Below are 16515 nucleotides of genomic sequence, written 5' to 3' on the forward strand. Positions count from 1 at the left end.
GCTGAAGCACTTACCTACACACCCAGAATGATAAAGAGATCATACAATTATAAAGTAGCAATAAAAGAGACAATCCAGATCATCAACCTGAACGCTGCGCTGCAATTGGCCCCGACGTCTGTCTGTAGGGGGTCTCAGCTGCTGATTGGCCATGACCGGTTTTGTAGAGGGGCTTCTAATCCTCTCCACACTCTCTGTGGGTGCTCTCAGGGCTTTTCCCACATAAATCAGTCTGGCCTGGGTGGTAAAGTCATCACGTCCGCTGTGTCCACAAACACTGCCTGTAAGCACCCCTATCACATGGAGCGTGCTAGCTCTGAAAGGCCACCGAGCATGAAAGCAGGGGCGCTGGCTGACCACACCATGTATGAAGGCTCTTACTAGTAACTCCACTTGACACTGTACTGTTCAAAGAGACGTTACTGTAAGAATTTTTTTTTTTTTTAAAAGTTCCACCTCCAGAATTACAACAAGAATTACCGATCATGAGTATGCAAACTCAAATATGTTTTAGAGAAATATTATGTTATATGGGTCTCACTGTCCCCTGCAGTGTACAGACACACTCCCCTGCTGTGTGAGTGCAAAGCACGGCTGGGTTCAGAACAACATGGTCTCACAGAAATCCGTGAAATAGTCACGGATTTGCTTAACTCAAAATCAGTGGAATAGCCACGGAATCGCTCAAATTTCCGTGAAACTGACACGGCTTTCGCTACAATGCAAGTTAATGACAGTCATATCCCGTGGCTATTCCAACATACAAAGTGATTATGTACATTCACTGAGTGAAGATTTAGAAAATAAAACATATATTTCTCACTAGAAATGTGTTCAAAATCTATTTTTATGCAGAAACTAAGTCAAAATATAGATTTTTCACTAAAAATGAGAGAACTGTCTGCCATGTTTTTTGTTCTGACCGCTGGGACCTTGATAGTCACGTGACTTGGAACAAACCAATAGCCACGGGATATGACTGTCATTAACTTGCATTGTAGCGAAATCCGTGTCAGTTTCATGGAAATTTGAGCGATTCCGTGGCTATTCCACGGATTTTGAGTTAAGCGAAATCCGTGGCTATTTCACGGATTTCTGTGAGACCAGGTTGGTTCAGAAGGACAGTGATAGCATGAGTACACCATTTTCCCCTTCACCCATGGGTGGTCTTCACTTACTGGGCTTTGGTCAGCTTTCACTCTTGACACTGCAAACGTACAGTATCATTCACATGCGGTTCTGGATAAAAGCCTTTCTGTTAGCAATGTGTGTCACAATAGTGCTTGTTATCCCAAGGTATCAAATGCTCAATGGGAGGAATTATAGAGTACTTTGTACGGCTGGGTATAGAAAAGCAGAAAGGTGGTGCTAGAAAGGCACAAAAAGAAATTAAGATTTCCTGATTAAATGCAGTCCTGCTATTTCTTCAGATTTACATCTATTAACTATAAGCAGAGCTAACAACTGTTCAAAGAGGAGTGCCGCTCTCTTTCCAGCAGAGAACAGAGTTATAAATCTTGACCTGTCTCATCTATGTTTGTGTGATTGGAGATTCCCCCTGGGTCTTGCGCGAGAACTTTGTCGCCAGGGCTTCCACTCTCACACTTTCTCCCCAATACAAACAAAACACTGATTTATTTCCTCTGTGTGTGTGTGTTTGTGTAGAGAGAGAGAGAGGGAGAGAGAGAGAGAGAAAGTGGATGAGAGACAGTAGAATTACGGTAACGGGACAAAGATGTAACACGATTAAAAATTCATTAAAAAATACAATTAACAGATTATAGCACGAACAATGTCCCTCAAAGAAAGCAGAGGCTGCCCTACTGCTGTTGTTCACACAAGTCTTAGTTCTCTGTTTTCTTTCATTTCTGAAACAATCAAGGAAAGGTCATATTTCCAGAGGAAAGGGCTGGAGCAGCCACTTCCACTAACGAGATCAGAGAGAAAGAAGACAAAATGGAGTTTTCTCATTGGCTCTTTATTTTCTGAAGTCAAGCGTCGTAGATTGTAATCCTCTCAAACAAAGCATTACAGCTTGTGAGTGAAGAAGATTGGAGGTCTCTTTCAAAGTCTGCTGTAGCAAATCTGATTACACAGTATTCATTCATAATTCATTATTAAAATAATGCTGCATTGATCAATACCTAACAACATTAAAAGAAGAATTGGATGCCTTTTTCTTTGCACTGTAACTGCTCTCTATAAGTGACTATAATGACTATTTTGTGCTTTTAAAAGAAATCGTAAGATACACATGTCCATAATCTTGATCATACTAAAACATTATATTCAGCGTAGTCGTGGTACAATAATGTGTTGACTCATAACAGCATTCACATCAGACATGAAGAAGCTTGCCAAAATCAGATCAGAATCAGATTTTTTATTAAGGTTTTCACATACAAGTAATTTGCTGTGCTGTACTGGTGATCAAATGATGAAGGCCTTTATTTTTTTCAGAGCAACAAGGAATATGAAGAATTTGTAGACATTGCGTGCCTAGATAGCAACATACTGAAAATACAACTGTCTGTCCATGAGCACACTGAGAAATCTCTCCCTGGGACCTTCTCCAACTGGAAGCCAGTCAAAATACTACCAACACCTGCCAGAGCAAGCTCCAAGTGCTTCAACCACATCCCCAGGGGGTGAAAGAGATATTTCACAGCGAGATGAAAACACAAAACACAGCTTATTACACCTACTTGAAATATACATAAACCCAATTACACCTTCCTACTTGTCTAGCTAGTTTTCACTTGCAGCTGGAGACACAGTCAAAAACATATATGTACATATCATCTTGGATACAAGCCTGCGTTGAGATGGCACGACTGGGTGAGAGTTTAAAGAGGATTTGCAATCAGTTGCAGGAGTATCCAAGTGCTAATGAAGAATACAGGACTAAGTAATCATGTCATTGTGCACAAAAAGCTGAATCAAGCTATTGAAAACTTTGCACTGCCCAACTTTCATCACATGGTGGGTGCCAAATGAAGCAGGTGTCTGTGAGGCCTAACAAGCTCTTTTCACTGACCCCTATAGATGACGTCACATGCACTAACGAACTTCGCTCCAAACCAGCCTGCTACATTCATGGCCCTACCCATGCCTGTAATTTATTCAAGGCCAGAACCAGGAATAGTGTGATGGAAAGGGGGAGATGGTGGTGTAGGGGCAGTGTGCTTGAATATTAGTGTGCTGCCCTCCCCTGCAGAGAGAAACTGTGTCATAATGCCGGACTCCTTTTATGATTCAAATCAAGGCTATTGTCTCTGTAAGCAACCGGCTCCGCTCTGTGCCGCAGAACAACCGAGGCACTATACACCGGCTGCAGAAAACGAGTCCACTGCCATAGGCTGAGACAGCAGAACTCATGGGCCGTGGGGACAACAAGAATGTCTGCACTCCCTGCTATCATGTAAACAAGATTCACTCTCTTATCTGTAATCCATCAACTGTAAACATACAAACAAACAAGTGAGCCTGCGCATGACTTGCCATGACCCATAATACAGAAGCTACTTCCTTATAGACATAATGTAAAAATCTTAATTGGGGTTTTGTACTCATGAATTCAGAAATAATGTTAATATTTAACTTGAAACAATTATATGCATGGCAATGCATTAGCAGCAATTCACAGTGCAGCAGGCTACAGTTTGATATTTAAAAACTCTTTGAGCTCTTTTTTCTTACAGTGGCATTAGTTATATTACCACCATACGAAACAACCACTACAATTAATAACATATAATCCAAATTTCTCCAACGTCCAAAGTCCATGAGTTAGTATCAAAACAGATATTTTGTGGTTCAGGATTTGCAGACTAGAAACATAAATTAATGAGGTACATGAGTAGTTTTAAAGTTCTACTAACTGTCTGAACAAAAAAAGGTGTTCAGACAGTTAGTAGAACTTTTTGGGATTTTTGTTTTCAATTGCAGTTGTGCTAAATCAGTTTAAAACATTTTGTAATTTGTAGTTCTCTGGTGCTAAAATAACTCATGTTGATTTAGTGCACATTCTGGAACAAGAGACAGAGTTGTGTGTTTTTTCACTAAAATGTTTGTTGTGAATTTATATATTGTATTTATAACTGATCGATTTGCACTTTGATGCTTTGGCAAAATTGTTTTTGTTTTTTTCTAAACTTATTTTCCAAACGAACTGAATTGAATTGAATCTGCTGGTTGTGATGTGATAGAAGCAGTTTATGGTGGTAGTCCAGAACTGCATGCCTGCCTCAACTGTAGTTAAAACTCTGATCAATATATTTTCCTGTCTTGATTTTTAGGGAGTGAAATTATTCAAACTGTTCCGTTGTGTTGTGCATTTGTGTATGTGTGTCTGTGTGGTGGGGGGTTGTGGTGTCGGTGCGTAAAAATCTCTGCTGGGAAGCTCTGCGCACGGACTATCTCCTATGGAGAGAGAGAGAGAGAGAGAGAGAGAGAGAGAGAGAGAGAGAGAGAGAGGAGGCGGAGTAATACCAGACGCTGGGACAGATCGGGAAGCAAAAGTTTTTCAAAAGTTTCAGGAGCCGAGAATCACAGCAGCCGTGGCCGAGCTGCGAAGGATAATACGGGATTGGGACCTAACGCTACGTTTTCCGGCTGACTTTATGAAAAATTCCCCATCGACTTTGGAGCCTTTATTTTTACGTGAACTTTATAAAGGATGTATTTCTACTAAAAGCCCTACTTGAAACGCTGGAAACTTTTCCACCGAAATGGAAGGGAATATTCCATGGATTATTTTTTCATTTTTATTGTTTATGCATATTTGCGAGGGTAAGTCAAATTAATTCATAAGACATTTTCGTAGCGATACATCAAAAGGTAGACTGGACATGTCCAGACATCCCATTCACCACACGCTTTCAAATAAAAAAGGGGCTATATTGGCATTTAGGCTGCCAATAAGCTCTCACGTGTTGTGCAAAACTGATATTGCACATTTTATTTGTTTTTTCGTTGTTGTTTTTTTGTTTTAGTTTATTAGTACTTTAGTTATTCTGCAAAATTTGCCAAACCAATCTGTAAGTGTTAACATATAGCGAGGAAGTTTACATGCAAAATATAATACCATACACACAATATATTTGTGAGAATATCTCCCACTTCTGTGTTGGAAAAATTGATATTTTTACAAATTAAATCCAATCATCCTGCGATGGTTGGTTTGCTCTGTTTGAGAAGTCTGGTGGCACTATATGAGCGCTGCTGCTGCTGCAACGGGTTAACAAAACCTAAAGTGAAGTGTCTCCTGTAACATCAGCAACACTTTTAAAGTTTGGTTGAGCAGCGTAGGCTCGTACATTGGCGCTTAAAATGTCCCAAAACGTTAATATTTCAGGCCTATATGGGAGGATAAAGTGAAAATGAGTTAAAGCTAAACCAGGGGGTGATGAGTCGAAGCTGCCCCCTCCCTTTCTGAACAAAGACCTTTTAAACGACTGAATATTTTTTCCCTCGAAGCGGCTGAGCAATGACTGTCAAATATGATACATTTGCGTCTCTTAGGAACACTTGTTTCCAAGTAGAAAATCTCATTATGTATGCATGTATTTCTACTGGGGAAATACAAACATTTATCTGTTTATGACAAAGAAAACAACTAACATGCTTTTGTGTCTGCAAGATGCCACAAGTGGTAAAGGCCTGCTGTCTAGAAAGACCTGCTTGAAATCTGTATCAATGAGAGTGGTTACATCAATTTGAATAACTCCATGATATTTTATAGAGTTTGTAAAGATCTCCTGCTCATTCTATTCCAAAGGGGCATTGTTTATATTTTTTCTGATATGTGTTACTTGAAGAATTACATGTTCTTTTCAGGTTAAAGTGTATTACATAAAAGCATTTGTCGCTGTGTGCTTCTCTAACAAATTTCTCCAATTTCCACAGGGTTCCGTTGCTTGGATAAATACAGACCTTGTGAAAATGGAGGGACATGCTTAGATTCATCGTCTCGATGCATGTAAGTGGAACATATGTTAAAATCTGAGTTCTCTCCTCCCTCAAGACTTCATAAACTCAACTTTTGAGAGACATTCAAACCATAAGTGTAGGCCTTGAGTTTAAATTGACAGGTGGTCATTTGTCAGTTGCTTCTTCAAAGGTTGAGGGGAAAGATTGATATCCAGTCTAATATGTAGTGAGAAACAATGATTGAACATGGGAATATTCTTCCCACTATATCATGTTGGTTTGTAATTTACAACATTTGCAATAAAGTGGTGAAAGACATATTGATGAGGCCTGCACAGATGAGCACCATCAAGTCTCAACATGTTTGGCTGCCACACTCGACTTTTCTTTGCACCTGTTTAAGAGTTTCATCAGACATCACAACATTGTGCTTCACATAGCAAGTAGTCTTCCTGTGTCTTCTCTTTTTCCATTGTTTTTTTCAATATATTTCACATGAATTCTTTGAAGGCTTTAAACATCTTTTTAAGGAATTCTCTTCATTTCCCGCCTGCTTTGGGAATTTTTGAGCTCTCACCTCTTTTGACAGTGATAAGTCTTTTGTTTTTCAAATTGCTGAGGGGGGGGGGGGGGGGTGTACGTGGGAACCTATTACAATAGTCAACTTAAATAGCCTACAGTGTTTTGCCCGGGGGTCATTTGTCCTTCTAAGAACCCTTTAGCTTAGGAAACATGCCTGAGTGTTTTAGATGGAGGAGATACAGTCATTAATAGAACAAAAACTCCTTGGTTGCCAGCTGCTTCCCTCCAAAACAGTGAATTTATTATTTTATTGGAGTCGAATAGCAGTTTACAATACTACAGGGTCAAAGTTGAACCAATACCAGGAATGCACATTTCACAAGCAAACAATAAAGCATTTTTTTCATTTAAACATAAAAGTAAGTACAGGGTTCTATGAAGTGATTAATTTGTCAGTAGTTGCCATTTCACACTAGCCAATGTGTAACCTGACTGCATGTGGAAAAAGCAACTACCACCCACATTTTTTAATCATTAGCCAGAGCCAAGATTGGTGAGTGTCATTAAATAAGTCAATGTATAATTTTTTTGCAGCCAGGTCTCTTTAAGCATATCAAAAATAATTTTTTTGAGCAAATCATTTACTTTCAACACCACAGAGAAACCACATTCCCTACCACTGGTGAACATTTGCACACACAATGTTTTTGCTTCATGTCTACATTAACCTAATGTGTTTCTTTTCAAAAACCCTATTCATTCATCCTTTGTGGTCCTTAAGTCCTTTGTGCTGTGCACATGTATGTGTACATATGTTAGGGGTGTAGGAGTTGGGGATGTGTCACTATGCTGGTTCAGTGCCAAGTTAAGAAACACTTGAAGCGCAAAGGGAAAGGATTTCTAATAGAAGGGAACATTAAATGTCATACCACACAGTGTAGAAAGAGTCCCAGAGCAGGGCAGAGCAGGGCAGAGCAGTAGAGCGGAGCATGGACACATGAGAGTGGTCAGACCAGTCCTAGACAGAGGTGAGTGGTGGAGCCACCCCACCCCTTCCCCTGGGAGAATACAGAAACAGGAGATCCAAAACAGCAGAAAAGATCCTTTCTTCTACCAGATACCTACCTGTAACCTGGCACCATCAGAGCAGGGCGTAGAGAGAGGGAGAGAAGAAAGGCACCAAAGTGAAGCCAATATGGAGTAGAAAAGCAGAAACAAAATGCAGATACAGATCCATGTTTTGGCATTTGAAAGGAATTTGGAGAACCAGTAGAAAATAACTTTGCTTGAGATCACCACTGTTTCACAAAACCACACACATTGTTCTGAGTACAGTACATTCATCTGTTTCTGTTTGTTGTCCAACCACTGTGTTGTTTAATTTTTCTTGCGGCATCAGCTTCTCAAGTGACAGTGATACTGAGTATATGGTGCTACCATTGTTACTGTCCCAGATAGCAATGTATCCTCTGTCTTGTTGGCAGACACAACTATGATACCACTCTATAGCTTGAACATGCAAGAATATTTCTCTACCTTGTTTCTTCATTGGTCTCCGTTTGCCGGCCTCCTCCTCAGGGACTTGGTAAAATTTACAGATCAGAGTCGCTGATAGTGGATTACACTTGCATTTCCCATGCATTTAGTATGAGTATTCCAATCTTGCTCCATGAACCTGCTCCCAACCAAGGTTCTAACTACCATTAGAGATTAACTGCAATCACAGCAATGCAAAGATGGTTGGGTGTAGCATGAGTGTTTGCAAACACTGGTGCACTGCCACTACAGTTGTAAACCAGGGTCTACTGTGGATAGGGAGATCCAGTATTTAACCATGATCAGCAGTTTGATATGAGTCAACGTGCTGGTTCAGAATCCTTGTTGTACATGAGTTTGTGTGAGAAATGTAGAATGTAGGCAGGTAGAATGAGTTTGATTAAGATAATTTCCATTGACAGAAAAGCACTTTATGCAATCATGTTTGTATTGACACGTGTACTGTTGGGATTGTGCCTTTTACCAAACCAAAATGCAAAAATTGCTTAGAATAAAAACACAAGGGAATTCAACTGCATAACATAAACCTAATGGGTAAAATAAAGGAGAAAAAATGTGTATATACTGCAGCATACTTTAGGTAGTGTTGGGTGTCGGTTCAGTCTCAGAGCTACTGAATATCCTCCTCCCATCAACCAGTTAGCTTTGTTTGAGGGCTGCAGATAAGCACAACATGTAGGTGAGAATTTATAGTACTGCATTTCTGTTCCAGATTAAATGTTGCTCAGAAACACCAGCCCTGTCATCCAGCTCTACTCAGTTCTAAACTACACTGCTTGCAATGTAAGGTTTTATCCAAAATTTCTGACACACCGCTCTCCTTGATACACCATTTATATTTTTGTATTCTTTCTATGATCTTACTGTGGCCCAGAGTTTTGAACTTGACAGTGAAGAGTTGATAGTGTCACAGAGAGTGCGGCCTTCTAGTTGAGCAGTCAGGAAGTCCAGTTAAAGAGCCTTTGGCCCCTCAGCTCCGCCCTGTGAGCAGAATGTGCTGCCTCGAGAGGACCAGAGCGGCATGGTCAGAGGAGAGATAATTAGGCAGATTGAGAGGGTGTCATTCAGAGTGGATCCAGCTGGAGGGATCGGACTGGGGGTAGGGGATGGGTAGAGGGAGGCTGGGTAGGAGGGAGGGAGTGGGGCCAGGGGGTGGGCTCCGTAGAGGACAGCTGGTGGATGTTGTGATGGTAATCCAGTGAAGTCAGATCTTGACAAAGGGGAAGCATAGGGCCAGGTGCTGCCATTGAGCAGTCAGCCGCCCCCATACTGTGAGAGACAAGCTCGTGGAGGAATGAAGCCGGTAGCTCATAGTCCCTCTAGCACATGTTGCCTCTCTCACAGTGCAGCGACGACCACGTCCACTCTTTCTTTCTCTGCGTGTCGTCCCAGCTCCGGCAGCTCATCCTCTGCCTCTGTCTCTCAACACAGTGGCAGATCACAGATTATGGCCAAGTCTTTCCTCTCAGATCCTCCAAGATGAATGGAAGTAAATGTGATGCTTCGCCACTGTGTGAGGCCCATGGTTAGATACAGTGGTTCCCTTTATGTTATAAATGTTTTAGCCTTGACCTCAGTAGCAGAGTCAGCATATAAATTGTGAGTGTTTTGTTATGACCCTGCAACTCCCAGCCTCTTAGAACATGATAAAAGAGGACATCTTTGACTTTGATGAGGAGCAGACTGTCCAGCAAGTGTGGAGTGCTGTTTCTCTTGTAAAAAGAAGTGTTTGTATCTGCCTACTTTGTTTCATTTTGAAAAATAAGCAGAAACTGTAGATGTGTTTCAAAGAGGAGCAACATATATTCTTTTCCTTTTTTTCCAATAAGGACAAACTCAGTTTTCTCCGGGGAGGGTACAGCCTTTCCAAATGTGAAAAGTGGCGCCTACATGTTAATTTACTCAAATGCATTTTTGAGGAACAGAGTTCACTAAGAAGTAGAAATATACACATGCCAAGGCACATATTTACTGATGGACCATAGCAAAGAGACAGATTATATTGTTAGCTTAGTTCAGAGCACCTCAGGGCTAGTGTTTTCTTTGGCATCTTTATGGTGGATTAGAAAGGAATGCTTAGTAAGATTCCTCCTGTCCCTCTGGTGCTTTCAGGTTATTGTCCATACCTCCCATCCATTCACCCTGGTAGCCCCCTCAGGAATGCCTTGAACAATACTGTCAGCCTAGTCTCATTGAAAATGGGATGTTTGGAATGACTTGTTTGATTTGCAATTAGTTACTTTGCACTTTTGGAGGCAACATACAGCCCATATCACTCATGCTGTCCTGACAGGCAGATGTGGCCATTGTAATGTCATTATCCAGGGAAACAAATGCCTTTGAGACCAAGTAGTTTGAAATTACCTAATATGAGAACGGTTGTCATATCTACGAGGAGATGAGTACTATCTGACCAAGAGTTTACACCATCATAGGGAGGAAGATGTGGGTTTGTTGTCGGTTCTTGTCTGGGGGTCATGACTGGAGAGTGGGAGCTGTGGTTCCCAGGCCCCATCACAGGAAGTGGTGCCTTCTGACCTCTATGCTACGCACATCCTGTCTTATCGGAGAAGCTTAACCAGCTTACTTAGTGCACCCAGGTCTTCATGCTCCTTAACTTTTTCCACCATTTTACTTAATCATTCCCACATGGCAACATCATGTTAAACTTGTTTCGTAGTTTATTCATTGTAGCGTCTATCTGAGTATGTGGTAATGAAACATTGTTCACTCACACACTACACATATCCAGGTAACTAACCCTGTGGGCTAATTAATGTCAGTCTTGCCATTATTGTAAATTGGCACAGTTGGGATTTGTGTATTATTATACTTTTTGAAGTCGATGTATGTCTAAACCACATGCTTGTCTATGGATAAGCCCTCCTGTGAAGTGTCATCCACTCATTGTTTGTTCTTAACCAAGAGAAGATGACTTCTGAACATGCAGGCAGGCCTGATTGGAATAACTGAGGTCTGCCAGCAAAATTTCCCTAGTCTCACCCTCCCTTTTAGGAGAGGAAGGGATGGGTCCATCATTAAATGAATCAGGAAAAGGCATTTACTTTTTTCCACAGACATCTTGACTTCAATGTTTACTTTTTCGTAATTTAAGATTTATCAGAGGTATTGGGACTAAAAATTATGTACCACATGGAATTAAAACAAACTTGCTACATTATTGTGATTTGTCATAGCTGTATAAAAATGTTTCATTGGGCATGACTGCCAAACACTTTGTTTTTTTAAACATATTTGATTACTTTTTACATTTGCTTATCATTAGGAACCTTTACCAGTGCACTATAAACCAATCTCATTCTTTCGGGATTATTAGCATGTGATAGTCTGTGCTGGTCAATCTTTGTAGAGCTTCTGTCAACATTTTTTAAACTCGAGTGTGGTTTATCAGTTATAGTTCTATCAAATCCACTTCATGCAGCAAATGTTTGCTGTGAAATGAATAGCAACACAGGCCATTAGAAGGTCCAACATATCTTTTGTCACGTCATGTTTTTGCTCTTAAGGCTAACGTGAGACAAACCATTGGGGAAGGCATTGTAGTTGATCCTTCATGCTGGGGATGGGGTCTTTTAAATTTCAATTTCAAAGTATAACAGAATCTGGTTCAGTTTAGGTGGTTGGGTGGGGTTTTTGTGGTTGAGTTCAGTGGAGAATGCTTTGAAAGACCTCGACCCTGGGATTCATGCAATGTGGTTTTGGGCAAACGTGTTGCTATTTGAGAAATGTCAGGGAGTATTCTTCCAAAAATCTGTTGACATTTGAGGCAAATTTGTTCGTACAATGTATGAACTAAAAGTGTAAGAACTATGAGCTCTGGTTGGGCCCTTTTCATAGCAGCATTACAGACCACTTGACAACAAAAGTATGTCTATATTCTCTTGGTGCAGAAGATCTGTTCAGTCCCCACAGGAAATGTCTGGCATTTCCTTGGCATTCTGGACTTATATTTCTTATACATGTAAATCTGAGGGGTGAGGGGCTTTCAGTGGTGAGAAGGACACACTGACAGCCTTCCTAGGTTTATAGTCAGGTTCATTACTGCTTTTCCTCAAGAGAAAGTTAAATGTTCTTAAATTCACATGTTTAATATTCATGCTCTGGGGGTGCTCTGGAAACCTCTTTCTGGAGATTTCAATACCTCCATTGTGTGTCTAAGCACAATTGTTGAAACAAACTTTGCACTTTAAACTGTGTAACACGCATCCTTTTAGACATGATCATACTTAATTACCAGACTGAATTGGTTCCGCACGGTGCTCAGTGCTACCTGCATACGAAGGGGATCAGTCCTCTGAAGTGCTCCAACTGTCCTTACGAAACCTTGTCTCCCAACACCCCCTTTTTTTCTAACTCTGGCTCTCTCTCACCATGGGTTACTGTTGCCAGGCTACAGCCCAGGCCTGTTGGTCCGTGTAAGCCCAGGCCTGAAAGACTAGCTGTTTGGGTCAATGCTCCCCCCCAACACTTTCATACAAAGGAGTTCTGACTACTTTAGCTCTTTTATTTGGGCCACAAAACACTCCCCAACCCCCAATCTGGCTCTTTGCTGAGAAAGGGAGAGCCAAGCTGGGGAGAGCAGAGCAGAAGAGGCTGTTGGAAGGAGGGGGGATGTGGATGGGCTCCTGTTGGCAGTGTGGTGTCAGTATGGACTTGCATAAAGGAGTAGAGCTGGTTCCTGCTTGCTTGTAGAAAGGAGGGGGTGAGGGAAAGAGGTCTGTGTTGAGAGAAAGAGACACTGTTGTAAAAGTTTTCCCAAAGATTCTAATATTTTGTTCTACCAACATAAGGCCCAAAAGAATCAGCCAAACTTCTCACTCAGTATAGAAGGCTTTCTCCAAGTCAAAAGATGGTAGCTCTGCTGTTGTTGCTCTTCCTGTTGTTGTTTTAGGTTTTAGGAAATGCCCTCTGAGATAGGAAACTCTTTTATACTTGTTGCTTTGTGAAGCATGACTGTGTGTATGAACCGTGTCAGAGATTACAGCCTCTTTGTTCACAGGTGAGCCACCCTCTGACCTCTGGCAGAGTAGCTGCTATTGTATAGGAGAGGATGCGCTCAGGTTACTCATCTTCAGTGACCCAGAAAGCAGGAAAACTGGCATTGTGTTACACAAGTATAGGTGACAGAACCCACTTGCATAAATCAAAGTTTTGGTCAGAAGATCCTCATTCAGATCAACTGAGAACAAACAGTCAGGAATGTCATATTTTAAATTTCAAAAATGTTTTGTAAGGTAATTTTCACTTTAAATCTTCCTAATTCAATTTCTAACAATTGCCATCTTTTTCTTCCTTCTTTTATTACTCTCTCTGTGGATCTTCTCTTTTATGGGTTCACGATATCACCCTTCCTCAGTGGCTGAGGCTGGTTGTAAGTTTCTCTTCTTTGTGTTTGGGCGTGTAGTGATTGTTGCATGTGTTTGCTTTGTTGCTGTGGTGCATTGTTGTAACAATCTTTTAAGTGTCTTAAGATCAATTGTTAATGCATGTGTTTGTGGATGAAGACAACATCTCTTGAGTGTTGTGAAATGGCCCGTGTGTGAGGCTTTTCCCATGAGTAAAACAGTGCAGTTGTTTTGGCTTAAACTCTGGCAGGAGTTGTAGATGCCAGACACTCAGAGGCACACTGACAGATGTGGACAGATGCATGGGGCAGAGGCTGCAGCTGGTAAAAGTCCTCAAATGTGTGGACACGGGGAGATTACTCATTCTGGCCAACCCTCCACTGCACTCAAAGACCTCCTCCTCGTCTGCTGCACTCTCTCCCTCAGAGGTCAGAAGTCGACACTCACTAAATATGACTCAGAGGCCCATTGCACAACAGCAGCCTGCACCTGCCGTCTACATCCGCCACAAATAAGGCTGGGCCTCAGCGAAGGCACAGTTCCTGCCATGCTGTTCCCAGAAGCAGTGGAATTCACAAGGTTGTAAAGAGCCTGATAAGGAGACTCTCAGGTGCACCAGGAAAAAGTTGTATGTCTCTCACAGTCCCTGACCTGATAGCACTCTGATTTGTGTGTAATGGGAGTAGCATGTTGGCAATGAGTCAGGTCTAGACAAAAGAATGTGTGTTTTGGCTGCTCACTTCTTGTGCATTTGTAAGGGAGGACAAATAATTTATCAGGCATAACTACTGTCGTCATTGTTACACACCCCCACACGCATGCGCTTGCACACATGTACTCGAAGACACACAAAAATACAAACCAATGCACCTCATTCTCCCACACTTGATTCCATTCCAGTAGTGTTTTGTCACGATGGTCTTTGAAGAACAACAGCCTGTTAAGACTGTAGATTTTTGCCTTTCATGAGCAGTCAAATGCCTGCAGTACAGAGTGGCAACTTTCTTCCTCAGCCCCTTCTAAAGCCCTCTTTGTGCCACGTTTGTGTTTCATTTTTAGTGACACCCTAGATTCCAGACATAGTTAATTTGCCTCTAAATAAACCCAGCCAAGCCATGACAAATAGCCATGGGGACCAAGGGTGGGGGGTGGAGAGGGGTGTTTGGTTGGGTGTCAGGCTTGCTTGGTCGTCTGTGAGGTTGCTAGGGCAACAGGGATCGTGCATTCGGAGTGAGTGCAGTGTTTTTATAGCAAGGGACGAGGGATTACAGGAAATATGACATGACATTCTTGCTGGACCAGACCACACTCTCCTCCACTTCGTCCAACTCTCCACCAATTCCACCTTCTAAAGACATTCTCTCCTGCAGAGCAGCCCCACCCCACTCCCTGCAGCCTGAGTGACATTATCATCACAATTAGACGGGGGACCTCTGACATTTGACCTCTCAGCGCGTGAGAGGAGGGGGTTGTTTGGGGGAAAGCCAAGCTGGCGTTCAGGGGGGCTTTAGGAGATGGAAGAGTAGCTGTAATAACTGTCGGGATAACTCTCTCAACACTGGTGCTCTAGTGCTTCTTCACTTTAAATTCCACACCAAGTTTCAGTGCTTTAGCGCTGACCTTCTTCATGGGAAATATCTTAATTCCCTTCTGCTTTTATAGTTCTTATGCTACATACTTTATTCATTTGACTTTACCGAGACATTTTACTTTTTCAGCACTTGTGGATTCGGCTGTATGACTGGTTCCTTCACGCTTAGCCCTGTGCAGATCGGACCAATCAGAAGAAAGCAGGCAGTTTAATTGAAAATCTAGATCTGGATTAGTTCCATCCTTCATAGCCTTACCTGGAGTAGCTTCAGTCTCTTAGCCAAGGACAAGAATCACAGTTTTGTTTAGTCTTTATTGTAGTTTACAGGGGGGGTCATAACAAGGTAAAGGATGAACCAACGCCAGTGTGGTGGTGATGTTCCTGTAAAAGAGAATAGAAGAAAACCCATTGTTGATTCTGCCCAGGGGTTCTTCTCCAATGAAAGAGAAGACAGAGCCCAAGGGCGGGCCAAAACCCAGCCATCACTGCCCTGTCATCAGCATCAAACAGCCTGTTTGAAGAGGGGGCTTGTCTCCAGCCAGGGGCTCCACTGTGGGTGTAGGGTTACAACCTCATAGTGGGCTCCTTAGTAAGTCCAAACATTGTCTAAACTCCCTTAGGACCTCTGCAGAGAGCTATAGGAAGCTGTGTTTATATGTTTATCTCAGCTTCTAGTAGAGCAGGTTTAGGTCAGGCTTACACGGCCTGTGTAGAAAAAGCTGTGTGTTAGCAGTTACGCAGGAGCTGCTTCAGTCCTCCACCTGTGTCCATACAGAATAAGTTCAGGCACAGTATTGAGTGCAGGTAACCTGCATTTTCACTGTATTGTACGTATATGTACAAAGCAAGGAAATACACCTGAGGCTTGAAAATACAATTTCAGTCAAAAGTCATTACGTGGCCTGTGTTGACAGCTGTATTGAATCCTATCTGTTCCTTCAGATGCACACGAGATGGATGACTTAAAAACTTGTCTGAAACACCTTGTGGTCAGACAAGGCCTGAACGTTTTATCAGAATAATGTTCTTTTCTATAAGAATACACTACACTGGAAGTTGTTTCATTCAAATACCACAGCTGCTTCTCCTATTTGGTTCATGCGTGCTGTGTGCAGTCCTCGTTTTTCTCATGTCAGTATTTGTTGGCAATTGTTAAGTTTCCAGACTGCTGTTTCTGGGTGTGTTCTTTTTCATATATGAGAACAGAAACAAGAGCTGAGGTGCGGAAAACTGTAAGAGTGGAGGAATGTTGGCTGACATGGAGAAACTGAGGCATTCAAGCTGGAAATAACAGAGAATGTTCTTGTGAAGCCTACAGAGAGATGGCCTCCATCCATCTTCATATTTTAATTTGTTTGGGAGTGTATGTGTGTATCACTTCAAAAACAATGTATTGCATGATTAGCACTTGTGGGGTAAGCTGTGCTTTTAAAAATGTATTCCAGGGCCCAGAAGTTTCAGTCAAGCCAATGTATGAGTCAGGCAGCAGGCCTTGCCAAGGTGTCATTAGGGCTTTGATTTCAAAACCCAGAACATGATGGGGAATGG

The 16515-nt window shown here is 41.9% G+C and overlaps 1 protein-coding gene across 1 annotated transcript in view; it reads left to right on the plus strand.

The window, feature by feature from the left end:
* Positions 1-4545: 4545 nt before the first annotated feature.
* The window catches only part of notch3 (notch receptor 3), a 28551-nt gene continuing 16581 nt past the window's right edge, over positions 4546-16515 (plus strand). Inside the window, exons 1-2 of the mRNA XM_059347631.1 lie at positions 4546-4791; positions 5908-5980. Of these exons, the coding sequence (XP_059203614.1) occupies positions 4731-4791; positions 5908-5980 (134 nt within the window). The 5' untranslated portion in view covers positions 4546-4730. The remainder of the gene's footprint in view (positions 4792-5907; positions 5981-16515) is intronic.

This window comes from Centropristis striata, chromosome 13 (genome assembly GCF_030273125.1).
Source record: "Centropristis striata isolate RG_2023a ecotype Rhode Island chromosome 13, C.striata_1.0, whole genome shotgun sequence".
In the NCBI taxonomy this organism is placed as follows: Eukaryota; Metazoa; Chordata; class Actinopteri; order Perciformes; family Serranidae; genus Centropristis; species Centropristis striata.